Consider the following 27,079-nt stretch of genomic DNA (forward strand, 5'->3'; position numbering starts at 1 on the left):
TCACAACAAGTAGAAAAAGTGAAAAGTTGGTGATGCCCGTGGGATGCCTTAGAGGGGAACTGGGTTCTGAAACCCTAAGTGCTCACGAACAGGTCCAAAGCTGTGGAAGGGAGTTTCATTGGCCTTCATTAGGGCCGGAGGGGGCTTACAGGCCAGGCTCTTTTCTAAGTCCTTTACAAATAATTTGTTTAACCTGGTAATAATCATTTGTTTCATGCCAACCTCTGAGGTAGGCATTATTATCATTCCCATTTTACAAATAAAGAAGCAGGCAGCAGGTTGATTAAGGCACTTGCCCACGGTCACCTAGCAGCTCAGGCAGGATTTGAGGCCAGGCCGCCAAGCCCCAGAGTTTGTGCTCCGATCCACCGCATTTCCGTCTGGTCAGAAGCTGTGGGCAGGGCAATGAACTGAAGACAGAAGGGGGCTGTTGCTTCAGCCACACGGGGTCTAACCGAGAGCAGTTTGATGGGACTCACACATCCGAGGGGAAGATGTCAGGGGTGGGCGAGAGAGAAATTAGACCCAATCAGTAGAGAGTCCTCTCGGACGGTCGTCACAGGGTCACCGGAGATTGAGAGACGGTCGTTTGGCTTGTGTTGATGGCTTGATATTTTAAGATGAAATAGTGGTGCTGAGGGATCCGAGGGAGGATGCGATTATGGGGATGCTGTCCCAGAGGAGATGGAAGTGTAAGGGACCTAGTCCCGGGGTAGAGAAATCAGCGCTGGCTGTCTCCCAAGGCAGGAGACCAGAAAGAACGCACGTTACAGACCTTCAGTTGGGGAGGGCTGGAAGCGCTGCACTGTGCTGAGTGGGGTTTCTAGTCCGCTGCGCAACCTGGCCCTCTCTCCAGAGATGCTGAAATGTCCTTCCTGCCACCTTCTAGGCTAATGGCTGTGGAAGAGGAGTTGAAGAAAGACCACGCCGAGATGCAGGCAGTCATCGACGCAAAGCAGAAAATAATCGACGCACAGGTAAGTGGGCCTGGAATGCGGTGGTCAGCTCTTGTCCCTAATCACTGCTGTCTTCCGACTCCCCGCCCCTTGCAAACGCCAGGGCATGGACTGGAAAATGGGTCACAGGAAAGGGCTCTGCATTACCTTTCAAAGAGTAAGAGTCTCCATGTGACCTCTGACTTCTCCTTTCTTCTATTGGTGACAAGCCTGTTAACCCAGCCAAGTGTTAGCGTGCTTAGCGCAGTTGCTTGACCACTCTCAGCCCAGTGCATGATGGGGGTTTACTTCCTTCCAGACGGGAAAAGCAGGGCGTTCTCTGAGGGGGCAGCTGTGAAAAGTACACTGCATGTGTCTGGCTTGTGACCTCCACCGACCATTGCTTGGCTGCGATGTTCACGGTCTTGTCAGTCACGTCCACTGTGCTACCAACCTCCAGCCCCAGACAGCGGTGGGGCCGCAGGGGTCACACCGGGTTGGAGAAGACGCCTGTCCTCATTACTCCTTTGGTTCCGGGCTTCTTTCTCCTTTGGTTCTGGGCTCGGCATTGACACTCGGGGTTTGCTTGGTCGCCCTTCTTTGTCGGCTCTGCTTGGGGAGCCTCTTCCGGGTGAGGGAACCAGAGTCTGGGCCCCCACTCTCTGTAGGTCATACCTGTCTCAGTAACGGCGTGACGACCACCAAGAACACCTCACAGGGACACATCAATGAGCAGAGCAAAATCCAGCAGGCTGAAAATGCTTCTAATTCCTTTTATCAGCACAAAATACGGTCATATCCTTAGAGCAAAACAAGTGGCAAAAGGCAGGTGTGGTTTTGAGAATGTCTGGTCTACCCACTAAATGTGTCGCCTCCCTGAAGGCAACCCAGCCAGGTTTGCACTGGCCGTCCTCAAACGCACGGGGGGTCTTGAGCGAGCACTACCACCTGCCGTCTGGGTGCCGGGGGTGAGCCGGCCTCCTTCACACACCAGGCCTGGAAGCCGATTGGAGTGCCACGCTCCAATATCAGCTTGGCGCCCAGAGTGTCCTGGACTCTTGAACACTAGTTTTAAGAGTGTCTGATATTTAGATCTCCATTGTATCAGAAGAAAGTTCTGTTGTGCTGATCTTACACGGTCCTTTGTTAAAAAAAAAAAAAATTCCCAGGTGTCCCCAGGACCGGTGAGGGAAGGGTAGCAGAGACACGGCCGTCTCGCTCTATGTACCGTAAAAACCAATCCCCGAAGCTTAAGAGAAGCAGCCTGGAGAAGGAGGGCAGCGTAGTCCTGAAGGGTAGTGGGTGCGTTTTCACCGTGGAGTTTTCCGCGTGACACCCTAAAGCTGGAATGGTTCTACCGAGTTAATCGTTTCCGCTGGCCCGAAACTGTGTCCGCAGCCATCAGAGGGAGCGTGGGTGAGCCGTGATCACGGCTCGCCCACTTCCCTTCACAAACTTCTCTGTCCCCACACCCCCTATTTCGGCACCTAGGGCGAGACAGCGGGGTATAAACAGGGGCCTAGGCAGGGAAGGCGAAAGCAAGAGAAGGAGTTGGATATATCAGGACTCAAAAGCTCTGGAAAAGGAAGACGTTCTCTCAGTTAACTAGGCGTGGGACACTGTTCAGGACCAGAGGCATCAGCACCCTCAGAGCAGCAGACCTGTGCCCCGGCTGAGCTGGACAAGGTTCTGTGTCCATCCCTCGAGGCCACGCTTTTCAAGTGGTTCGATTTCGTGGATGACTTTGGCGAAACCAGGGGCGCCTTCCAGAGATCAGTTCCCAGCAGCTCCTTGTGACCCCCTCAACACCAAGAACCACTCTCAAATAATAGGCCACATCACACCGGAGTTGGCTCGGTGTAATCAGTCACCCATTCCAACACAGGCATTGCCATACAGTGAGTTTCCGCCCCAAAGCCCCAAGCTGTGGGTCCCCAAAGAATATGAGCAGAACTCACTAGACCACATTTGAAAATGGCTGTGCCAGGCACAGCACAGGTCAAAAACACTGAAGCCAGTTTTTTAAATTATACTGTCTTTAAACAGCAGGTTTCCTGGTTCCAGTTGTTGTCTTACTGATACATTAAAATCTTTTTTTATAGCAAAAGGCTAAGAACACCCTTTGGCACCCTTTGAAATGAAGGGCATTTTACATCAGGCCCTTCCCTGGGTAAGGAGGACCCCTACATGGGGCGGAAAGCTCGCCAGCAAAGTGACCCACGCTTCCGTGTCCCTGACCGCTGCCTCGGTGCCGACGGCAGTGGGAAAACTGGTTCTGAAGTGCATACAGGGTCTCCCCTTCCCCTGGAGCTGGGCGCAGCATTTCCTGAAACCCTGAGGCCGCGCCCAGTGAAGCGGTTTGCATCCCTCTCCGTGGCCCTGTCCCTATGGGACCAGCTGGTGCCTGAGTGCAGCCCTTCCACCTCCTAGAGCTGGTTCACGCTACAAGGGCAGCCTGGGCCAGCAGCTTTCTAACTGGATGCAGAGGATGCGATCTCTGCTGGGGAGGGCAGGTCCACCCGTCCTGGACCCCGCGGCACGGCCACAGGCATCCTGGTGACAGCACTCAGGGACCATTTCTTAAACATCAACATCAGGGACCGTGCCACCTTTCATGCCCTCCCGCCCAGGATCTCTCCACGTGGCTCAGATGGAGAACCGAGAAGGGCTCCCTCTGAGAAGCAAGCAGCTGCCTAGTTACTGTTGGCAAGTGATACCTCCACTGTGTTAAATTACAGGTCCTAAATGGAGATGAGATTATTCAACCAGGCAAGTAAACCCTGTCGTGCTCCAGCCGAGCAGCCCGCCCCGGCCCGGTGCACCGCCTCCTGCCCATTCCAGCTCCTCACTCCCCTCCTCCACGTCCTCCAGCAGGCCCGAACCGGGGGGCTCTGCCCTTCCGTCTGGCCAGCGTCACATGCCGCAGCCTCTTTTGCCAATGAACCTTGAATTTCAAAAGTCCCTATTTGATTTTTCCCTTTTACTTTTTGTTTCATTGTGAGAGGTTGGCAGTGAGGGGAATTTCAGAAGGGAGTTTCTGCACTTAGAAACCTTCCACTGTTCGGGGGTTGCTGGATTCTGTCGTTCCTCTCGCAGTCAGCGAATAATTACAGTCGTGCTTAGCCGTCTTCGTGACTCTTGAAGAACCAAATATTTTTTAATGAACGCCTCATTTTTCTTTTGGATAGACCTGGAAAATCCTGCATTCCTTAGTATTGGGTCCTTGTAGATTACCCTAATGCTGAAATAGCTTTTTTCATCATTTCAAGAAGTAACGTTTTTCTGTGTAGAGATCATTCCTAACCACAGGCTGAAACATCAGATTTGGCTTCCACCCTGGTTTTCTGGTAACCACTGGCCAGTGCTTACCTGCCGACCGAGAAAAGATCTATACTTATGATCCCAGTAAATTCCATTGGCTGAAATTTTTTCATTATTATTTTTAAAAGCCTCACAGATCTTTCTTGGAGTTTTGTCCTTACAATGAGGTACTCATCTTCCCAAAGTCAAACGCATATTATCCTAGATGATTGGTGATTTAATAACACTGATTTGGGTACCTGACCTCCGAGTTCTCCATCAGGGAAAGAGGAATTTTTTTAATGATAATAGCTTTAATGAGCCGGGGTTTTTTTCATGCCTTTGAAGCTGGGACCACCACACCCGCTTCGTGCAGACCCCACCCTGCCCCACAGCAGGGAGGCATCACTGGCTGCTGTTGTAGGTGCTTAGATCCCGCCCCAGGTGGCAGGCTTTACTCTGCATCCCCTGCAGCCAGGTCCCCACAGAGCACGGCCCCAAGGGCCCTCTGTGGCTGCTGCTTCCACTGCGGGGAGCGGCAGTGAAGTCCCTCTGTGTCCCCTGGAGCCTGACCGTGGCTCACGTCCCCGTGCCCCCCACCCCGTGAATGCTGGCACTCCTGGGGGAGGAAGCGCCTTCTGGCTTAGGAGAGTCGGTCCATCCGTGCTGGTTCCTACTTAATTTCAGGGGCACAGGTAGAGCCAGTTCTTCTCGGCGTTACCTTCTGGAATGACTCACCTGGCTGCCAAAGTTAAGGTTAGGGTTCCCTCCTGACCTTCGTGAGACAAATAATATTTTGATTGGGTGATTTTTAGATGGGCTTACTTTTCTTGCAACTGTGCCCCCCCCCTCTTTTTTTAGCCCTTTTTTCCCTCAGTTTTATTTTTCTTGTATGCGTGTTCATCAACCTCTGGTCCCAAAATATGGTTCTAAAGCTTCTGTTTTTCCAGAGACTCAAAACTAAAGTGAAAGCCGCCTCCGCGCCGGGCGGCTTTCCCGGAGTGACTCTGAGCTGGAATGAGCCCAGGAGCGCGTCTGTCTGTCTCCCCGTGTCACGTTCACGGCGACCCCTGCGGCCACACCTCCCTCCCTGTGCCCGAGTAACGCCCTGGTCTGAGCTTCTGGCTGCTCCCCTCCTCTTGCGTGTTGCATCCTCACTTTGTCGGTGACTGTCCGCTGCCACCATGTACTGGTTTTAATTCCGAGCCCAGTGTGAGTCCTCTGCAGATGTGACCGACCGGTGTGCCACCCACTCTGGGGGGCTCAGAACCCGCAGGTCACTTGCACTTCTCCTCCGCGAAATGAAACCTCTGGTGCTTCTTTCTTGGCCACCTAATTTCACATTTTCATTTTGACCAAAAGGCCCTAAATACAGTCAGTCGGGCAGCTTGACCCCTGAGTCTCATGGTCTGAAGTAACACGTGGTGTCATTTTTACGTGGTACCCCCGTGTTTCGAGGGGTTGTTATAATAACAAACCCTGCTGTGCTGAAGGAAAAGAGAACAGGACACAGGCCCACTGGGCTCAGGGGCGGCTGAACCTGACTCGCACGCAGAAAGAGGCAGAGACGTTCCATTTGCGCGGACAGCGTCCTGCGTGCGGCTGTGTGATAGCAAGCGTTAGAACAGCCCTCCTAGAGAACGGGTGTCAGTGTGGTTCCCCGCATGCAGCCCGAGTAAAGCCGTGATCCGTGTGTTGCAGGAGAAGCGGATCGTGTCCCTGGACTCGGCCAACACCAGGCTGATGAGCGCGCTGACCCAGGTGAAGGAGCGCTACAGCCTGCAGGTCCGCAACGGCATCTCGCCCACCCACCCCACCAAGCTTTCCATCACGGAGAATGGTGAATTCAAAAACAGCAGCTGCTGACGGCCTCGGACACCAGGCAGGCTGTGGGGGGAGGAGGCGGAAGGACGCGTCCCCGCGCCCAGCGCCCCCGGGGCTCCAGGACGTTGGGACAGCCGTGGGGCGAGAAGCTCTCAGATGAAGGAGGAACCTTGCCTTTCAGGGCAGCAGGCTAAGACTTCCGAGGTGGCCGCCTTCCCCCAGGCCTCTGTGTACATAGGGAACGTAGTTCTGGGCCATGTACAGAAAGTCCCCCTGTAATATACCCACTGGAAGTTAATAATGTAGATTACCTTTTTAATTATTGCTATTTTTATTATTGTTTTCCTCTCGTTGAAAGCACTGCAGTTGTTGAGAGAAGGCAGGTAGGAACTATGTGTGAGTGAGAACTGAGTTCAGCGGTGGAGTAGGTAGAAACCCAGTGTCTGTCTGTCTGTCTGTCTGGTAGACGTGCACAGCGTGCAATAGGACGTTGTCAGAATGAGTTTTTCAGGGATTCATCTGCCAGTTAAAAACCCCGCTCCCATCCCCTTGTCCTTAGGGAAACATGAAAGTACTAAGATCCAAACAAAACGCTTTACCCCACCGATCAGCCAAGGCCGGTTCTGGACGGACAGCCAGTCCGATCTGGGATGCGCTGCTTCAAAACTGGACCGGCGCCCAAACTGGACCGGAGGGGCGGTGGCTGCCGAGCTCCTGCCGACGCCCACTTCCTTCTGTCTGTCGCAGATGGGAACTGCCCCCTTCAGAAGGGGGTTTTTTTAACCCCAGTTTTAATAAAGGGTGTTCTTTTTCTTCTTTAGAGTTTACAAAACTATAAATATTTGTGTCTCTACACTCCATCTTCACCTTCCCAAACCCACGGCCCTTTTCTCCCCCACATGGCGGCCCACAGGGCTTGCCGGCGCGGAGAGGTTCCTCGGACACGCTGCCCAGGAACCCTCCCAGCAGGCACCCTTTCTTCCACGCAGAAAAGGGCTAACCGCACCATAGCAGGGGTCTCTGCGTAGTTGCTGTTTTAACGAAATTTCTATTTGAAAATTACCGTTTTTATTTGGGATAAAGATTTTATTCATTGTATTCAGCATATCTCCCGACAGGGTAACCTTATCTCAACCTTCAGCTTTCAAAATGCTGCTTTCTCTACTCCCCGAAGTAAACTTTGGAAAGGAAGTCCAAATCTGAAGCGTCGTTCTCTGAAAAGTGATGCTTACTTCTGTAATAAAGAACCCTCCACGTGGGAGGCAGCGTGCCCCCATGCTCTCAGTGGGCTTGTCAGTAACCGCCATGTCACCGGTGGTCAGCAGCTTTATCGTGGGACAGAAACGGTCACGAAAGCCAAGTGTGGAGTTCCTCTTTCCCAAAGGCGCACAGTGTCACCTTGACGGCAAGCCCCATCATCGGAGTACGGACTGTTACCTGCTGGCCATTGTATGTGCAGACGTATCTACCTATCTAGTCACACGTGTGTGCGTGTAACCGCACACACAGGAAACGTTCACGCCCTTTGTGCTGTGAGATACAATGTTAGAAGGGTTTGGAATCTATTTAAGCAAGATCTGAGCAGTTTCTATCGAGAAAGAACACTTCTCAAATAAGCTATCGATGTTTATTTTAAATTATAAACTTTAAGGAAGTTTTTTAGAAGGAAAAGGAAAGGAGGAACAAAAACGACCTGAGGGAGGCGTGTGCGTGGAGTGGGCGTTTCTGCGTGACAGGTATGTGGAGGGAGCGGAGAGCAGGTGTCTGGCGGGGCCTCTTCCCGGTGAAGCGTCCCTTCCTGGGGCCCCAGCCCGCCCTCCCACTCTTCCTTGCTGCCCTCCCTCAGCAGGGCCTCGTGCTGGACCCTGCGCCTCCGCCACCTCCCCACGGCCCTGCAAAGCACTTCCCTGCATCGCACTCCCACCTGTGCCTGTCAGACACCTGCAACGGGGTTCTCGTGGCGCCTACCTGATCTGCAGGCCTCGTGCCCACGGGCTCGGCGCCTGCGTGCTTTCGGGACCCTTGGTAGATATTTTACTTATCTCTCCCTCCCAAGCCGAGGGCACACTGGGGAGGTCACTTATTTTAATGGCGGGGAGCAAGCAGGCCTGCAGTAGTGCCCCTCGTCGGGAGGCTGGGATGCAAACGGGTTCGCCAGTTCTCCGGTCCGCCAGGCTGGCTTACTTCATTCTTTCTAAAAAGCCTGCAGCTGTGCAGCAGACAATCCGGCAAAAGCATTGTCGTTTCAAGGGCCTGAAGTGTGTAACCTGGCGACGTCTTGTGTGAGGTTTGGAAGCTCTCGGGTTGGTGATGGATCACAGAGAGCCGATGAACTCACCTGCGCTGGGGGTTTGGGGGAGGCACAGAACCTCAACTGCGTTTCTGACGGATGCATTTTGTCTCCTGGGAGCTGCCCACTTCGGGAGAGTCAGTGCCCAAGTGTCTGGATAGACTGTGCAGCCCTCCGTCCTCAGGTTATCTCGAATGGGGAGAGTAAAAAAATCAGAAAGTTAGAAGGAAGCTGGAAGTCCAGCATTGTTGCCGGATGTTAAATTATGGATTATCCTCTGAGCATGTTTCTGTCCAGATATTTCTCCGGTTTTTCTTTAGCCAATGCTGCAGTCCGCAGAGCGTATGCTAGAAGGCTTTTCCCTCACGTGCGGAGGAAGGCGCAGCGGCTGCCTTCCCTGTGGAGCTGGCCGCTCCTCCGCCCAGGTGGGTGCCGGCGTCCGTGCTGCTGGGCGGAGGCACCAGGCAAAGGAGCGGAGGGTTCAGAAGGCCGGGTCTTGCACTTCTTCTACCCAGCACATCGCCACACCGCAGGGCGCAGCAGGCCCCAGGGTGCAGTGCAATCTGGAGGTCAGAGGACAGGCTTGCCGGGGGCTTGGCCAGCTGACCACCAGACGTGGCCATTCACCAGGACAGTGCCGGTGGGGTTCAGGAAAAGAGCTTCACATTCCCCTTTGATGTCCCTGGAGCGATACGCTTTCTGGGCCAATGCAGCAAAGAGAGTTAGATTTCCATCAGGTTACATGTTCTCTGAGTCTCTGCAGCACAGGCCCTGACAGGGGAGCTTCTGACGAGGCACCTGTGACAGACACCCGAGCACACCCTGTGGGCCTGGGGCCACATGTCAGTAAGGGGAGGTGGCGAACCAAGGCAGCTGTGCTGCCGCAGCTTCGGGCTTTTTCCGCCTGGTGTCGGGCTGGTGGGAATTAGCTTTCTCGGGTCTGCTTCCACCTCTCCCTGCGCCGCCTCCGGACAGCGCAGGGAGAAGTGGGATTATCGGTCCGTGCTGCTGTGCATGCTTCAGAACTGGCCTGACTTCAGAAGTCAAGTTTCTCGCGTCTTCGTCTGCCTGCGGCCTCTGTGCACGCGTACAGGCCCCGTGGGCCCCTGGCACACGCGCTGTCCTCAGAGGCACAGCAGCTGGGGGCAGACCTTTCCCCGAAATCCCAGAGCAAGATGACTGCCGACCCGTGACCCCGTGTCAGGGTTCACTGTGCCTCCCATCCAGGTTCGGTTCCAATCATCTCCAGCTGGGAGTTCCCGAGAAGGCTGGGCATGGGGCCGCACGTGGGGATGGCACCCCCCTCAGGGTCCCGAGTCCCGCCTGACCCTGAGCCCCTGGCCTGACACCAGCCTGGACTCGGCACCAGGCCCGACCCGGCGGCACTGGGGCCCATGCCACGGCCTCACTGGACTCCAGGCCACCCCTACGGACGCCATCTCCTCCCAGGGACTGTGGAAAGGGCCTTCTCCTCTCTGCCCTTCCCCCTTCCAACTGGTGGGGGCGCTCTCACCTGCCCCAGCAAGTAACTCCTCGCCTTCCAGGGTACTACGTTTCCATCAGTGTGTCCCTTGAGAGGACCTATTTTACTAGTTTTTTTAAAAGCTAGCTATACTGGGGGTGTTGAATTTTTAAATAGAGTCTTTTTATGTTTGAGTGATTGATATTAGTTCTAAAAACATCCACTCATAGTCAGGACCCTGTGGGAAGCTCTCAGCGTTTAGGAAAGGCAGAAGTGATGAATTTGCATAAGGGGGGAATTCTCCCGTGAGGCCTGAGAGAACCTGAGGGACATGACGGGACCTGAAGGGCACCAGCCCAGTGGCCTTTCTCAGGGGCCCAAGGGCTCCAGGGAGCAGGAGGGTTGGCAGCTTCGCCTGCTCTTAGAACGCACAGGTGTGAGGAAAGGCGGTTTCCATGGCCAGCACGTGCTCACCCACAAAACACTCCTTCCCAAGGGCTCTGTCTTCCTTGGGTGTTAATCCACCTCTCAGAGCAGCGATCCCCGACTTTCTCGGGTGGTTTAGAATGTATCCTCTCATTCGTTAGGTTTGATGACAGTGATTCTCTCTCTCCTTTAAAATGTACCATATGTGCTCTATGCACGTATATAAGTTAAAGTAACGTGAAGTTGATTGGGTTTGACGTTGACGCAGGAACCCCAGGTCTCGTGTCTGATACCTTGGGAGTCCTGGAAAGTCGGCTGAACCTCACCAGTCCAGGCTCACATCAGCAAAGACCCACAGCATCCACACAGAAGTCCTTCCGGTTCCCGATCACTTATCCTCGGGGGTCAGCAGAAGCAGCCCAGCCGGACTTGGCAAATGCGGGAAGCCACCCAAGAAACGCAAAGTAATGGTTTTTGCCCAACTTTCATCATGCACTTTAATTTCTGACTCAGTTCTTATTTTTCGTTCAGATGCCCTCGTTTTCCCCTAGGGAATCTTTTAGTGGGGACCCGAAACCCGCTTTCCCAGTTGTTGTAGAGAGAGTCCCACAGAAGCCATGTGTTAGAGGCCTCCCGCAGCTGCGTGGAGTACACCTGTGCATGTATAAACATCCCACCCGTGTCGTTTCTGAGCCCCCCAAGGGGAAGATTTCAGTTCCCAGTTCACCAGAAGCTTAAGTGCTGACCGATCCCGTGACCGCCATCCTGCAGAAAAGCTGAAATAAACAATAAAGCCGAAATGCTGACCGGTGCTGAGACATTTCCTAGTTCCCTTGAAACTAACGCAAGTGGACAGCAGCGCAGTTCACCTGAGTCACACCTGCGGGGAAGGCACCTCCTAAATTCGCTTTTCTTTTTCATCTCCAGGGCCTTAATAAAAGTGTGTTGGTACACAGAACTATTTTACAGCGATAGCTCTAAATAATTTATTTTTTATTTCAAGAGAGAGAAATACACCTTAGAAAAACAAAACCCAAGGTTTTATTTTCTTTTTAAAGCCATATTTTTGTGCCGGTGGCACTTAGATCGTTCCCTGCGTGAGACCCACACCTGCATTTCATTACCTGGGTTTGTTCTAAAGAAGATTTATTTTTGTTCTGTGAATAAATTTTGATGGTTCTTGTACATGTACAGATATCGATGCATTTGAGGTCTTTTATTGATAATCCTACAAAGAATACGAATAAACTTTAAACATTTCAGACTAAAGTTGCCATGGTCTGTGACATACCACTCTTATTTCTTGCACATCTCTGGGGGATTAGGACCTTTGACGAGAAACCAGAAAAAAAAAAACAAATCATGTTTGCAGGAACATTATTCTGAAGGTACATTTTAACCTTAAGAATTATGCCTTAGAATTCCCTGACTTTTACAGGTAAGAAATATTTAGATTTGAGACAAATGGCACAAACACACAGTGTGGTATCGTGGTGGTGCCCTAGACAGCACCTCATTCTGGAGAATTTGAAATCCCTCTAATAGATTGTCGCTGGGGAAGAAAGGACCCACTGGGCTTGGAAGCGTGGCCACGCTTAGCGTCCCAGACTACCACTGACCCCTCCTAGTCCCCCAGATTGATGGGGTTTGTTTCCGAGTTTGTTTTTCGGTTCTCATTTGCTCGTCATTCTCAAAGCTAGTGTCCCAAACACCCCTTATTCACCTGCCTCGTTCTCTAAAGTCCCAGGGGTGTGGGTCTCCTGTGTGGTTTTCTCTGGAGTTGGGAGGAGATCTAAGTTCCACCCTCAGCCCAGCCAGTCCCGGGCTCTGGAGTTCTTTCTCATTCTGAGCTACTGGAAATTCAAAGAACGCAGAGTCACGCAAACCCAGGCGACGATGCACGGGAAGGAGGCCGCAGATCGGCAGGCGTGTGAGCTACTTCTTGTCTCCTTCTCGGCCGACCCACGTCAGCCTGAACCGCTCATGACCCAGCGTCAGCTTTAAGACTTCCCGGATCTGAAACGCCAAACAGAGGAAAACTGGTACTATTCCCTGTGACCTCGTCCTCTCCACCACCATGCCCCGCCCCCCACCCCCCGACAAAATGAGAAAGTCCAATGACAAAGGACTCAGTCGGTGCTTCTCAGTCGGGACTGGTCATGAGAATCACTTCGAAATTTAAGGGGAAAAAAGCAGCAGGGTGCCTGTGGGTTCCACCCTGGGGGACTCACCAGGAGCCATCAGGGGACTGCGGCCAGGCCAGGCTTCCTGTGGACGTGCCCAGGGGGCGGGGTCTAGCCTCAGCCAGGGTTTACAGCCACTGGTTCCCGTCTGGCTCTGAGCGCCATGTGTGAGTGTCTGCGACAGTGTTTCTCTGTCCCTGTCCCTGAAACTGTGATCCGTTGGCCACTGGTATTTGCCTTCTATTTGGAATTTTTAAATGCTGCTAAAACTGATAATATATACCTTCCCCTCCACACACCTTGTCCCCACCAATTCCATGCTTTAAATCTATGAGATACAAATTCTCTCCATTAATAAGGGGCAGATACAGTCCTGATCTTACTATTATTGGCTTTGATTTAAAACAGACAGTAGATGGCTTCTAGTTTGGTCCCCCCAGGAGTCCCCCCCAAAAGTCCTTGACTTTTATAGACCTGGTACTCAGCACTACAGTCTTATTACTTGCACTTTTTCCAAAAATAAAAAAAGCATCAGATGCTGAATTGCATCTTTAGCACCTGTTCTTCCTTCAAGAGCAAAAGGCACAGAGAGCCCTCCAGTTCCCCGCCCCGCTCCCTGGTCGGCTCACACCGGCACCCCATCGCTCTTTGTAGCAACTCGAGCTGGTGAGACTCTAGAACACATTGCCGGGGGCAGGGGGGTTCTTTCTTTGGCCCGTGAGTACCTCGCCACGAACTACCAGATAAATGCCAGTCTGTTTCCTCGTTCACAAAATTATGGTTTGGGCTGGATGACCCTTAAGGAACTCGGGCTCTGATACTACGTGATCCTCTGATACAACTGAAATATGTGCCCTGAGGCCATATTTGAAATCAGCTTGAGGTTGTTGTCGCAGTATTGATGAATAATTCTTCCTCTTGGCCATCTCCCATCTCACCTTATACTTTATACTTTACTTTGAAAAGAACAAGGGGAAAAAAGCCTGGAAGAAAGGCATGTTGCGAACAAGAACAATGTCGATAACGATTATAATAGCCAATGTTTATGTTTCTTCTGCACTTACCACGTGCCAGTTTGCTAAGCACTTGGAATAATTCACTTAATCATAGCACCACCCGTATGAGGTAGGTACTGTCGTTCCTAATTCATGGGAAAACAGACTCAGAAAGATGACTTTAGTTGCCCAAGGTCACTCAACTCAGAAGTGGAGAAGCAAGACCCCAGTTCAGGTCCTTCTGATTATGCTGCCTTTGTTTGTTTGTTTGTTTGTTTGTTTGTGAGCTCAGGAAAATTGTGGGCAAGGGCAAGAAAAAGACCTGAAAAGATCTCAGCACATGAACCTCTCTTTAACCTTGAGCCAAAGCAATGGCGGTGGGAACAGATGGGCTCATTTTCCAGAGCCTTCTCTCTCAATATCTGGATGTTGACAGCATTGCCTCACATGGTTCAGTCACCTGACTGATCGAAATTAGAAGTGGGCAGAAGGCTCACCTCACTCAGAAATTGCTCTTTCATATCTTCCGGGTCCGCCAGAGCTGGAATGGTGAAGTCTGCCTTCAGGATCCCAAAGATTTTCCCTGGAAAGGAATGTGCTACCTGGATCGGTGGAAATCATCCTCTTGCCGTGTAAAAATGTCAAGTTCTTAGCAGTCGGGAGTACACACTGAACACTGTAGTTGGTATGTGGTGATTTAAGATTGCAAAGAGGGACATGAAAGAAGCTACTGAGCAGGGGAAGGCTCAGTTACAATTAGGACCAACCGACCAGTGGTTAGAAGGAGCGTCGTACTTACATCGTGGGTAATGCTGGCCCTCCTCCCCCACCAGACAGTGATTTCCCCCCCTCCCCAGGGCCCACGTCTGTAAAGGCCACTCTGCCCCAGGAAGCTCCAAGTCCTTGGAGCTTGTAAGCAAGCTGAGCCTTGAGCTGTGCGCCCCTGGAAGTCATCCCAGGAACTACCAGCCCGTAACTGGACGACTTTATATTTGTCCAGCCATTGATAGTTTATAAAGCACATAGTCACCTGATTGGGTGTTTGCAGCCGCCCTGGGTCAGGGTAGTTTCTGCCGTCCCCTTTTTTCAGGAGAGAAGTAGGAGATTCTGAAGGGAGGCAGACGCTCCCTGTGTTTTCACTGTAGTCAGGGTCCTCGTCCTGTTCCTCCCATTACTAGCTCTTCCCAGCCTTCCCAACATGCTGCGTCATCTCTCGTAGGAAGGTCTCGAGTACCCGGTGCTAAGGAGGGGCTGTCAGATTGAACTGCTCGGTTGACAGGAGTAGGAGTTCGGTGACCGGAAACAGTACCTGATTCTGATGCTGTAGTTTTTTCTCGCGACTTTGGGTGGTTGGATGTGCTCACAGGCTGGGCCTGAGTGGCAGTGGCTGTGTCTCTTACACCAGTGCTTCCTCCTTCTCTGGACACAGCTGTGGGAGGGGAAGTAAAGGAGTCATTGCAAAGATCGCCGGGAGCAGGTCGGTCTGAGGCTGGCGACCACCCCCGCGCTGGGAGATGGGCACGGGCCGCCCCTGCTGGATGACAGTTGCTGCAGACAGAAACCTTCCAGTCCGGACGTGCCCCCTTGCGCCGCTGCCCCACCACAGCACCCAGGGACCCCCACATCTCCGTCAAGGTGCAGCACCACAAACTCAGAGTGATCCAGAGCCAAGCTCAGCCTCCCCCAGCAGCCTCCAGTGCCCTGTGCGGCTGCCCATCTGCTGAGGCCCCAGCCAGCGACCCCGGGCACCCTCGGCCGCTCCCTTCCCCGCTGTCACTGGCTCCCAGGTGCCGTCACCAAAGACGCCCTGCAGATGTCTTTTTATTTAAAATACAGAAATAACCATTTGCTTTTAGGGTATATTGTTGTGACGTATGTAAGGTATTCTTCCCTTAGCCCAGGGACAGCCACTGTTAACCTGAACTTTTTAAATTTGAATGTGGCAAGATCTACCTTATTCTCCTTAAAGGCTGCGCAGCATGTCATTGAATGCACCTGAACTCATTTAACCAATTTGCTTTCAGTGGACATTAGACTGCCTCCAGTTCCCCAGTGCGATAAACGAGGCTACCCCAGCGAGCCGTGGGTGGAGAATGCATGTACACGTGTGCTCCCGGTACACGTGTCCTTAGTAAGGGCCCACGGGTGGTGCTCCTGCAGGCCTCCCAGAGCCGACTCCCACTGCACAGGGTGGTGGTGACCCCCCCTCGCCAGTGTCTGAGAGCACCGATTCTCCCATGTTCTCATCGGCTTTATCACCTTTTTAACTCTTTGCCAAACAGGTAAGTAGAAAAAGTTAAGGGGGAAACTGCATCTTGCTCTTCATTGGCATTTCTGTGATAAAGCGAACAAAGCTGAGCATTTCTTTCTAAACGTGTTTGCATTTACATTGCTTCCGTTAACGTCACTTACACACGATGGAAAATCTGGCCCCTGGTGTCCCCTCCCATGCTGCCGCGCCCAGCCTGGCCCGGTCCCGCCCCCACCGACCGCATCGGTCAGTCTTCCCCACGCAGACAGTTCTACCTCCACTCCAGACCACTCTCCTTTCCCCACCCGAGCACGGCAAATGTCTCTGATTAAATGGATAACCTGAAATCCGAAAACACTTGCATCACCTCACCTGAATATAACCACTGTTAACGTTTCCATACATGTCCTTTCAGTCCACGGATATCCCCCTTCAACACTCTTGTGACCGTACTGCGTGTATAAGGTTGAGTCATGCTTTTTGCTTGAGCATCTTAACAAGGTCCTTTGTCCCATGTCATCATGACTCCCCGACTTTTACACACTTGCCAAGCGCCTCCGACGGCCCCAGCGCTGGCTGCTGGACCAGGGCCTTGGGAATCTGGCCCCAGGCTGCCTCTCTCCACTCACCCCTTGCCTCTCCCCCGAAATCTGACCTACATCCCCTCCCGTCAGACTGCCTGCCGTTCCCAAACCACACACTTTCAATCTCCCTGTCTTTGTCCCAGCTGATCTCTCTGCCAGAAAGAACCTTCTACTCTTTGGTGCCTGAGGAAATCCGCCACTAACTTTTGTCCCATTACGGCTGCCCCCCCTTGTCCCTGGGGAACATGTTCCAGTTTTCTCTGTGGATGCCTGAAACCGTGGGGAGTACCAAATCCTTCCACACGCTATGTTTTTTCCTATGTATGCATACCTATGACAAAGTTTAATGTATAAATTAAGCAAAGAGATTAACAACAGTAACTAATAGAATAAAATGATTATAAATATATACTATCATAAAAGTTTTGGGGATGTGGTCTCTGTCTCAGCGATTTTCAACTTTTCATCTCAGGGCACACGAACCAATTACTAAAATTCTGCAGCACACCAAAAAATATTTATTTTGCTGATCTGACCAAAAAAATAGGTAGAATTTTGATTCATTCACACCCAACAGCTATTGTTTTGTTGGCTGTTGTCTTTTTTTCTTTTTTTTTTTGATAGCCTAAGGGAAAAGAGGTCGGTGCCCCTGACTAAATACCCAGGTATGGCACGTTTTAAACATTCCTGCGGCACACCGGTTGAAAATCGCTGCTCTCCAGTGTGGGCAGAGCGGGGACGGCCCAAGATGTCATCTGGCCACTCAGAACACCGCACACTATAAAAGTTCTGAATTGTTCATTTCTGGAATTTTCCAGCAAATGCTCATTTTTGGCCGTGGGTTGACCACAGCTGACAAACTAAGGGCAGTGAAAGCCTGGGTGGAGGTGGGGTGGGGGCAGGGACCTGGGGCTGTGGCACCACCTCCTCAGGGCAGAATGACAGTGACACTCCCGGTGCAGCACTCCCAGGCTGCCCACTGTCTCGTCAGCCCCCGTAGGCCTACGCACTTTTAAACACAGGTCCTGTTGGTCACCGTAGCCACAGTTCAATGCCTCGTTCAAAACAGGCCCTTGGGGAATGATGGTTGAATTAAATCATCTACCGAGGCCCAAAACACTATGCTAGGCCTGGAAAAGATTTAAAAAGACATAACATAGTCCCTGCCTGTGAGACTCCGCAGTCTCCCTAATTCATGATTGCGACCATTCCTAATCATGTATAATTAATAAGACGAGAACGAGGCCAGCCCTGTCTGTCCAATCAGGTAAGGACAGAGGAGATGAATGAATCACTAATCATCTCACTAGTGAAGTGAGATTAAGGTGGAAATAACTGCCCTTGAGTATCTGCCAGGTGGCTGGCACTGAGAGCTGCCTCTCGGCGATGGTAATTGTCTTCCGTTTAAAGATGGGGCGAACGCAGTTCCGAGAGGTTGGGAAACTGGACCGAGGCCACACAGCAAGGAGTGGAGCCAACGTTCCAACATTCGCTCTCCGTCACCCAAGTAGGTTGTTTCTCCCCGAGATCACCCGCCCTAAACGAGCATCCAGGGGGGTTGGGAGGGTGAGCGGGGACCCTGGTGGTCAGAATACCCTGGAGAGTGGATCGGCATGCAGCCCAGGGTGGGAAACTGTGGCTCGGCACACCCCGCCCTGCCCGGTCTCAACCAGCCACACCTGGGGCAGGGAGGCCAGTGCTGGCTCCCAAACCTGGAGCCCAGCTCCGGGGCCAGGCCAGGTGGGGTGAGTAAGACCCAGCCTCACGGGCAGGAGGGCACGTGTTGCGGCCGCTCCCAGTGGTCTCGTCCACTCGGGGCACTGGGTGTGCAATGCTTCCTGGGCGCAGCAGGGCCCCCTGAACCCCAAGGCCCCGGAAGCTCCCACATGGCTCAGAGGTGGAAGACAGGCTGGAGGTATGTGGCTGACTCAGGGGCACCGCCACCCTGGGAAAACTGAGACACCACCGGGTCGGGGGCAGGGCAAGGGCCTGTTGCTGCCCCTCTCGGAGTCACGAGCTTGCAGCCGGTCATGGGGTCCCGTGGGTATTTGAGGACACACTCTGGGCAGTGAGCAGTGTGGTCTAGGGTCTGTCCTTGGGGACAGAGGCATCCGACGGGGCCACAGGTTCTGGGGTCTGGGGAGCCTCGGGGACCTCAGAGGTGACAGTGCTCGGGGCTGGCCGAGGGAGCCTCAGGGTGGGCGCTGGTCCCTGGGGCAGGAGAGGGGCTTCTGTGAATACCGGTGGGTCATCCAGCCGGGGGGCAGCCGGGGAGAGACACACGGGCTGCAGACAGGAGGGAGGAACCCCAGGCAGGGCTGCAGCCCCCAGGGACCTGCAGCAGCCCTGTGGCTGCTGGGTCCACTGCCTGGGTGGCCAGCGGGCCTGGGGCAGCTGGGTGTCAGCTGAGACCTTACCAGGAGAGCAGAAGACAAGCTCTTCCGGGCTCCTGAACCCAGTCTGACCGCAAACGCGGCCCTGGCGCTGTGGCCTTCAGGGTGAGGGACACATTCCAAGCAGCTCAGAGAGGGTGGTGCCTGCAAGATCTGGGCCTCCTGTCTGTGCCCAGTCACCTGCACCTGCAGCCCCTACCTGCAAGCCCCCCCAACCTACCTCCACTCCCCTTTGCAAGCTGACATCTCTGCGTTCAAAATCACCCCCTCCCAGAGGGAAATCCCCTGGTAACTCCAAGAGCGGGGCCCAAGACTTCCGTGTCCCCATCACGCCCGAGACCACGCAGGCAGTGCTGCCTTTCACAGCTTTGTCCCCTGCGGCCCTCATCTCCTTCAGAACGGGCCCTGCCTTTCTCTGTGTCCCCAGAATGAACGAAGCGCTATGAGCAAGTCCCCTCAGTTCCTCCACGTCCTCCAAAAGGACAGTAATACTCTTCTCTGGGGCAGGAATCTGGGCGGAAGCCAGGACAACTGTGAATTTGCCCTCAGTGATCCTAGTTCGCCTCGAATCTAGGGGAAGCAAAATCTAGGGTGCAGCCATGGCTGTGAAGGTGGGATTTAAAAATGCTCAAGGAGCAGGCCATCACTGACCCCCACGGCCACGTCACCACCGCGGAGTCCCCACGGCTCAGCCCCCATCTGAGAAGATGAGCCTGGAACTGGAAGGGACCCGACCGGCCCCTCTCTCACCGCCTCTCTCTGGGTACCCGACCTCAGAGGCCTCTGATGATTTTTCTGCTGTGTGTCTCGTGCCCTGGTCACCTCACCTGAGAGACAGACACTGCCTGTCATGGGTCTCCTGCTCCTGGAACTGCAAGTTCAGTGGCCCAGTTCATGGGGGGAGGTTGATGGTGACCGAGGCTTCCCTGTCCCGGCCCCAGCTCACCAGCCGGGTGGGGGGCACAGGGAAACCCCTCTCTGTGTAAGTGGCCCTTGGCTCACCTCTTTTCCGGCCTCTCCCAAGTCCCTCTGGGAGGACCCAGGGCACCCACCCAGCGCTGCTGCTTACAGGCCACCCTCTCCCAGGCCCCGGACACCCCAGGATCCAGCCAAGAACTGGGTCAGGCGCCCCTACAGAGCAGAAAAAGGGGGACTGTACCTGCCCCGGATGTCGTCCCCACAGTCGCTGTGGAGGAGGGAATGTGGCCAAGCTGGGGGAGCGCTGCCGACTCCCGGTGTCCAATGGCGGGGTCTGTGAGCAAAGATCAAGAGCGAGTGTGAGGGGACCCACAACTGCCCCGCCTCTGACACACCCGCCAGGCCTGGCAGAAGTCCCGCCAGGCACTGCCAGGCCAGCCTCCAGCACAGTGACCGCACCCAGGAGGGCGCCCGGATGACTGTACTCTGGCCTGCGCCAGCCACGGGAGAGGGACTGCTGTGTCTTTAACTCTCCCGACAGCTCTGCCAGGCAGGAGACGTTGTTCCTGTTTTACAGCGGAAGGGGTTTCTTTGGGGCTGATAAAAATGTGTCAAATGAGATAGCGCTGATTGGACAATCCCGTGACTGTACTGAAACCCACTGAACCGGACACTTCAAAAGAGTGAATTTTAAGGTATGTTAATTGTATCACACCCGAAAAAGCTGTTACCAAAAAAAAGGAAAAGAAAAGAAAAGAAAAGAAAAGAAAAGAAAAGAAAAGAAAAGAAAAGAAAGGAAGGGAACGAGGCCTGCTACAGAGGAGACATGCTACACAAAGACCCAGAAGGACCGGGGGCACCAGGTGACAGCCGGCTCCCATGCAGTCACGGTGACAGTGAGGACAGTCCCTAATATCTGGTGGGTGTTTCCTCGGTGCCAGGGGCTCTGCTGGACCGTCACAGACGTCCTCATGCCGTCTTCAAAGGTGCCCTAGGAAGTGGGTCATCAGTTGGACTTTGTGAAATCCATTTCCCAGAGGAGGAAGAGGAGGCTCGGACACGCTGCCCACCCATTTCTAGCCAGTGTTAAAGTCTGTGTGAGTCTAAAGCGATGCTTTCAGCCACTTTGTCGTCATTTGCCGATAACTAATTCCTGTTGCTAATTGCTGATGCCCCGAGGCCGCTTTAAAGAGCTCCCAGAATTAAAATAAACACTGCTCCAGGACTCAGTTACCCTCAGACTGGAAGTGCCTCCTTAGGTCCGTCCTCAGTGTCTCCTGCTGCCAAGCAAACCCATTTCCCATCCCCGTCTGGCCCTGGTGGGCCGAGGGCTTGTGGGGAGGACCACCACGCACCGTAGAAGCAGATGAATGGTCGCAGGGAAGAGCAGGCCTGTGAGTAAACTCTGGGGGCGTAGCTGTAGTATGTGCCAAGCCCCGCACACAATCCTGTCCCGAATTGGGGCACCTGCAGCCATCTGGGAATGCTGGTGCCCTGGCCGCTGGACCAGCTCAGAGACCCAGAGGCTGCGTCCAAGTAAAGGCCAATCCAGGCCTCCGTCTCACTGGTGATGGACCTCAGGGCCCCCTTGGCGTCCGCGTCAGTCACCGTTTGCAGGTCAGCCAGGTCCGTGTGGTGGGCACGGCAGCTCAGCAGAGCCGCCAGCCACGTCGCTCCTCGGTGAAACCGCCTGAAGGTCAGCTGGCCGATCTGGACCACCACTGGGGGCCAAGAACAGAGACCACACAGCTGTGATCCCCAGCAGTGGAGGTTTGGAGAGGGTGTGCTTTGGCACTGCCAGAGCGATTGATTCCGGAGACCGGAGAAAGGGAACACCTCTGTTTGCAGAATTAGGAGTCACGGCCTCAGATGCACATGGACCCCCCCCCCCAACTGTCCGGCCCACACCCATTCCCCAGAGCCCATCGGGCTTTGCCTGGCAGTCCCTCATTTTCTCTCTCTAAACTGGCGTTTAAAGCTACCCGTCATTCAGCACCGCCCGAGCAATGTGCACACTCACCACGCGACTAACTTATAACGGAGGAGAAGAGAAAGGCTGGGAGCAGGGAGCTGGGAAATGTCCACCCGGCACAGGTCAAGTTGGGAGTGTGTTTCCTTTGTCGTGCAATTTCTCTACCCCAGAGGGGCAGGGGGGAAATTTTTAAATACCAGGGCAGTGATATCCAGAGGGGAAAGCCCCCCTCACCAGACAGATGGGCCTGGGCTGGGAGGAGCTGGCACCTGTGCCCTCACCCCCAAGCCAGTGAGGTGGGGGGCATCCAAACTGCCGGGAGGCAGCCTGAGCTCTGCCACAGTCTAATTGGAGGCCTGGATCAAGTCACCTCCCGCTCTGGGTCCATGTAATAATAAAGGCACCGACTCTCTCCAGGGGCTGCAGCCCGGGGGGGCGGCAAAGCAGGGAGGGGATCCCTCAGCCAGGTGGAGGGGAAGGCGGGGCTCCTGGTGCTTACCTGGCTCTGCAGAGGTGCTCAGGCTGAGAGCGGGCTCCACCAGGTGGTGCTGCCCCTTGTCCGGATCTGGAAAACAGAAACAGCGCGGTTACCGGGCAGGAGCGGGCTGCGGGGCATCCCCCGCAGGCACCGAGAACTGCCACGTTGAAGCTGGGAGAAGCCTACCTCAGGTTAGGCCCTTTGTCCCTATTTATGTTTATTTAATGAATATATATTTATGGAGGAGCTTCTACGGTGTGGTAGATGCTATTCTAGGCCCTAGAAAAAGAGCGGAAATAAGACAAGCAGGATCTTTGCTGTCAGAGAGAACACAAGAAGGAGCCGGCCTTCCGGAGAGGTGGGAAGGGAGGCCCCAGCCAGGCCAGGGCCAGGTCCTAAGGTGGGAAGGGGCCACGTGGGTTCGAGAGGCAGAAAGTGACCAGTGTGGCCAGGGAGAGAAATAGGAGATGAGGCCACAAAGATGAAGCAGGGCCTGGTGGCTATCAGAGGGGTGTAACTCTAAGAGCCCCGAGGACCCAGGAATGTGTTTCAGCTGAGTGGTCTGGTTTACATTTTGAAGAGTTCATTGTTTCAGCAGAGAAGGGAGAAGAGGGTGGAGTCAGACATCTAGGTGAAGCCCTAAGACACCGGAGGGCAGGTGGGGAAGTGCCTCGCACACCCTTCCTTGGCGGGGCTCCCATCCTCACCCACCACTCCCACTGCATTCGAAATCCTAACTGAAACCTGGGCCCCCGTGGGCTACAGTTCAAGGCCCCCGGGCAGGCGGGGTGGAGAACAGGGACTCATCACTTCAGTCCTCTGTGCCTCTGTGGGAGGGGTCGGGGTGCTATGGTGTTGAGCTGGCCATAGCACCCTTCCAGGGTGCTATGCGCGAAAAGTGGAAACTGGACGTTCTCACCAGGAAAGTGCTCCCTGGTCTATAACCGTCCCCCACTGTGATCTCAGACAGAGGTCAGTGCAGCAGGCCGCCTGGGCAACAGGGACAGTTGGAAACACAGAGGCCAGCACCTCGTGCATTGAACACTGATGGTGGATTCCCTGCAGAGACGCCCCCAGGAGCCGGCTGCACCCTCCTACTTCCCAGAAGCAGGGGTCCCCCAGGGAGTGACTGTCCCACACTCCCCACCCACATGAGACAAAACCACCCTGTGATTTATGTGAGAAGGTGCCAGGCCTTGAATTGTCTCCTTTCTGCATGGGTGCAAGTGACCCCCCCACACTGTCTTTGCCTTTCTCCTCCCTTTCTTCTTTCTCTTCCCCTAAACCTTTCATTGGCAGAAGATGGGGACAAAGTGGAACTTTCCAGATTTTACTTTTTCTCTACCCTGATTCATAACCGTTTCTCAGAAGGGATAGAAATCAAGGCCGCAGAGAGGAACGTGGCAAATGGGGCTAAGGTAATAGTTATCCTCGGAAAGACCTGAGCTCCCTCGCTTTCATTTGCTCTCGAAGAGCCGCCCAGAATGCGGCCAGGAACACACCGTAGTAGCAGATGAAGGGCTTCTGAGCTGTACAGGAGGCGGCGCCCAGGCCGGGGACAATGCTCACGGAGTACAGCGTGGCACAGATGCCCTCCTTGAAGATGGGCAGCGCGCTCCACACGGGGATGCTGAAGACGGAGCCGCTGGACCACCTCAGGCTGCCCAGGTTCACGTCGAAGAAGAGGCCGATCCACGCCGAGGTGCTGCGGGTCAGCCTGTAGAGGGCCGTCACAGCGCCCCAGCTGTTCAAGCTCTGCAGGTCGGCCAGGTCTGTGTGGTACGTCCGGCAGTGCCGCAGGGCGTCCAGCCAGCTCAGCTCCTCCTCCACCCTCAAGAAGGTCTTGTCGCTGCTCACCAGCTGCAGGGCTGGGGCAGGAGAGGCTGTCACCGAATGGCCACGTCCACCCCAACCCCACTCCTAGTCCCCAGAGACCTTTCGGCCAGGCCCCAGGCAGCCCTCCCCAGCCTCCTCTCTCCCGACCCACCCCCCGGCTGCCGGCCCTCCAGGAGCCCACAGCTCTGTCTCCAGGCCCTTGCACAGCTGCCCTCTGGGCGTGGAAGGACTGGCTACCCCCTTGTGCTCCCTCCATGCCCCCCATCCCCTCATCTCCCCCTTCCTTTTGCCCAGCTAACTCCTCGCCCCTCCACCCCATGCTGGGTGGGTAGGTGCCCGACCTCCGTGCCACAGTGCCCCTCAGTTTGTGCTGGGTAACAACAGATCCACTTACTGAGCACCAGTGATGTGCCCTCAGCTCCTTGAGCCCTTCCAACAACGCCCTAGACTACCAGCACTGAGCCTGTTTGAGAACTGAGGAAACCGGGACCAGAGTTAAGTGACTCAGCCAAGACCACCCAGTGGGAAGGGGCAGAGCCAAGACGCGGGGACCACGGGTGTGGTGGCTTCCAGGCCCAGACCCTGAGTCACCCGTGGAACTGCCCGTAGTCTACAGGGGCTGGGCACTGGGGCTGCACGGCAGAATCACCTGGGGAGCCCTTCACATAGGCTGCTGCTCAGGCCACGCTGAGCAAGGATCTGGGTTTTCTGGGGCCAGCATCAGAACGTCTAAAAAGCCCCGGCCAAAGGACCTTTTTGCTCATATGTCTCCACCACCAGGTCCAGGCAACTTGGGAGCAAAGAATATGCCATATTCATCCTTATATTCTCAGCTCCCAGTACTTTAGAAGGTCCTGATGTGTTGAAAATGAATGAACGAATGAATGAACGAACAAGCTACCGAGGAAATCAAACTGGAAACCAACCCCATGACCTCCACGTTCGCTTCCTTCCTGACTCCGTGCCCTTGCCAGGGTCCCAGCAAATAGGGGCTGCTCAGGGCTACTCTGCTTTGCCCAGGTGCCCTGTGCTGGGGGGAGGGGAGGGTGGTCAAGGGGCATGAGGGCCTGGGGCAAGGTTGCTGGGGGTCCTGGGCCCTGAGGAACCAGCCTCCAGCCAGAGGCCCTCGGAGAGGAAAGTCAGACAGAAGAACCATGTACACAGAATATCCCGTGTACACGGGGTCGGGGAAGACAGGAAGAAGGACCAGGAAGGCGCCTGCCAAAAGCAACGGAGCCCCTCACACCCACCAGAGTTCCAGAAGCTTCCTGTCGCCAAGGAGAATTGGAGAATCACTGTGTTGGAGAAAGCGAATAGAAACAAGGATTACTCTTATGGTGTGAGATTCACGTTGATAGCACTACCCCATTCCGTTTGATTGTTCAAAATCGCTGGCCGTGGCCCACCAAGGCAATGGATGTCAGGTTCTAACGAGACACCCGGGCCCCGCTGACCTCCTGGCGCCACACAGTGTCCCGAGGCCTCCCAGACTCTGCCCTCTGCCACCAAGCCCCACCCATGTGTCCCTCTGGCTGTCATTCTGTCCATATGACTCACCCTCCAGGCTTCTCTGTCCTGGTCCCCCCAGCGCAGTAAGGGGCACCCCTGGCTCAGCATCTCCAGGCCCAACCCAGGAGTCACCGTGGGTCCCTCCCTTTCTTTCGTTCTTGACATCCAGTCCCACAGCAAATATGGTCAGGTCTGCAGCCAACATGTCTCTCAAACCTTGAATTTTCCACTTCTTTCCAGGCCCACTGCCACCCTGGCCCAAGTCACTGGCCTCTCTCTCTGGGACTCACAGCCCCAGCCCCAGTGGGTCCCTCTGTGCCGCCCCCACCTGCTGTGGTCAGAAGGACCTTTCTAACACACTCCTTCTGGTCACCCAGATTATTTCCTTCACCGGACGTCACCTTCCGCCGTAATTGTATTGACTACCGCCTTGCCAAATGGCATCTGGGCAAAGCCAGGCACTTGCCAGACACTTAGCAAATACCTGCTCGTTAGATGCATCAGTGAGGATGTGAGTGAACGGAGGCCCGGACCAGCAGGCTCTAGGCTGTGCACCCTGGACCCTGCACCCGAGGAGGGGAGGGTGAGAGGAGCAGCCGGTGCCTGAGCCCACCAGCCTGGGCTGAGGGCTCGTCACCAGGCCTGGGCTCGCGGCTGGAAACACTGCTTTCTACTCTGTTTCCCTCTCAGCCTGCAAATCTGGGAACCTCGGGAACGGCCCCCTTCCCTCAGACTCCAGCCCTGGGTGTGCTCGGAGTTGGGCGTGTGCACGCACATGCATGGGGGGAGGGGGCCTTACCGACTGCACACAGGGACGCTTGCAGCCCCGGGGCCACCATGGCTGCAGCACAGGACAGGCGGCGGCAGAGAGGCTCCTCACCTCTGCAGAGGCTGCGCCTGGTCTTCTGTCCCTTCGGCCCTGCTCTCCACGCCCCTCCCCTTTCCGACCCCCGCTGACAGATTTTACTACACAAATACCGTTCGGTGCCCACTGCCGGCCAGACACTGTGCAGGGCTGGGGGTGCAGCCAGAGGAGAGCAGGAAAGATGCCTGTCCACCTGCAAGGGACAGGGGAGGCAGCGGGGGTCAGGAAACAGGAGCAGGGACAGGGGACGCGAGCCCCACTCCGGGGCTGGCCGCTGGGGCGCTGGGCAGTGGGCGGCAGAGGGCAGGCTAGGTGAGGCCTCTGGGGTCCCCAGGGGCAGAGGGGCAGGTGTGGAAGGAGGGAAAAGTGGGGAGTCAGAGGCACGGGCGTGTGCGGGCCAGGCTGGGCCGAGTCTCCCCGCCCCCTGCCCTCATGGCAGCCACACGGCCCACCGGGACAGGCCAGCGTGGCCCCCACCCGACAGGGGAGAAGGCTGTGGCCCAGAGAAGCGGACGACTTGCTGAAGATGTGGTGGGAAGGAGCAGGAGAACAATTCCAACTGAGGTCACTGGGCAGCACCAGGTGGGGGTGGGGGGATGGTCCCTACAGGGTGACCAGAGCCTCCCCCCCCCACACAGGTCTGGACTGTCCTCTCTGACAGGCACAGACCAGAGCCAAGGCATGCCCCCTTCGCCCTCCTCCCTGCCCTCCCTCCCCCAACATCCTGTTTATGCACAGAGCTCTCTCCAGCCCCCCAGGGCTAAGCTTTTGGGAACCAAAGCCTGGAAGACTTTATTCTGCCCTTCGCCCTTCACACCCTTCCCGAAGGAAAGGGCAGAGAGGAGGGGAAAGAATTGC

General features: G+C 54.9%; 2 protein-coding genes across 8 annotated transcripts in view; one reads left to right on the top strand and one right to left on the bottom strand.

The window, feature by feature from the left end:
• Positions 1–6,879, top strand: part of RASAL2 (RAS protein activator like 2) — a 271,470-nt gene extending 264,591 nt beyond the window's left edge. For 4 of the 7 annotated variants that reach the window (XM_037145588.2, XM_037145584.2, XM_037145587.2 and 1 more), the window contains 3 exons: positions 890–977; positions 3,674–3,704; positions 5,937–6,879. In XM_037145588.2, coding sequence (XP_037001483.2) covers positions 890–977; positions 3,674–3,704; positions 5,937–6,079 — 262 coding nt within the window. In that variant the 3' untranslated portion in view covers positions 6,080–6,879. The remainder of the gene's footprint in view (positions 1–889; positions 978–3,673; positions 3,705–5,936) is intronic. The other 3 variants (XM_037145589.2, XM_037145590.2, XM_037145585.2) reach the window with 1 other exon arrangement.
• A 4,727-nt stretch (positions 6,880–11,606) lies between these two features.
• Positions 11,607–25,561, bottom strand: CLEC20A (C-type lectin domain containing 20A). Its single transcript, XM_053663711.1, has 9 exons — positions 25,405–25,561; positions 25,098–25,142; positions 23,514–23,879; positions 22,033–22,098; positions 20,917–21,282; positions 19,803–19,895; positions 14,725–14,844; positions 13,913–13,998; positions 11,607–12,253 (listed from the first exon to the last, which is right to left on the bottom strand). Exons 1-9 carry the CDS (start codon positions 25,559–25,561, stop codon positions 12,173–12,175), a joined length of 1,380 nt encoding a protein of 459 aa, XP_053519686.1. The 3' UTR covers positions 11,607–12,172.
• Between the last annotated feature and the right edge of the window lie 1,518 nt (positions 25,562–27,079).

Source organism: Artibeus jamaicensis, unplaced genomic scaffold (assembly GCF_021234435.1).
Source record: "Artibeus jamaicensis isolate MK-2021 breed Jamaican fruit bat unplaced genomic scaffold, CSHL_Jam_final contig_327, whole genome shotgun sequence".
Lineage (NCBI taxonomy): Eukaryota > Metazoa > Chordata > Mammalia > Chiroptera > Phyllostomidae > Artibeus > Artibeus jamaicensis.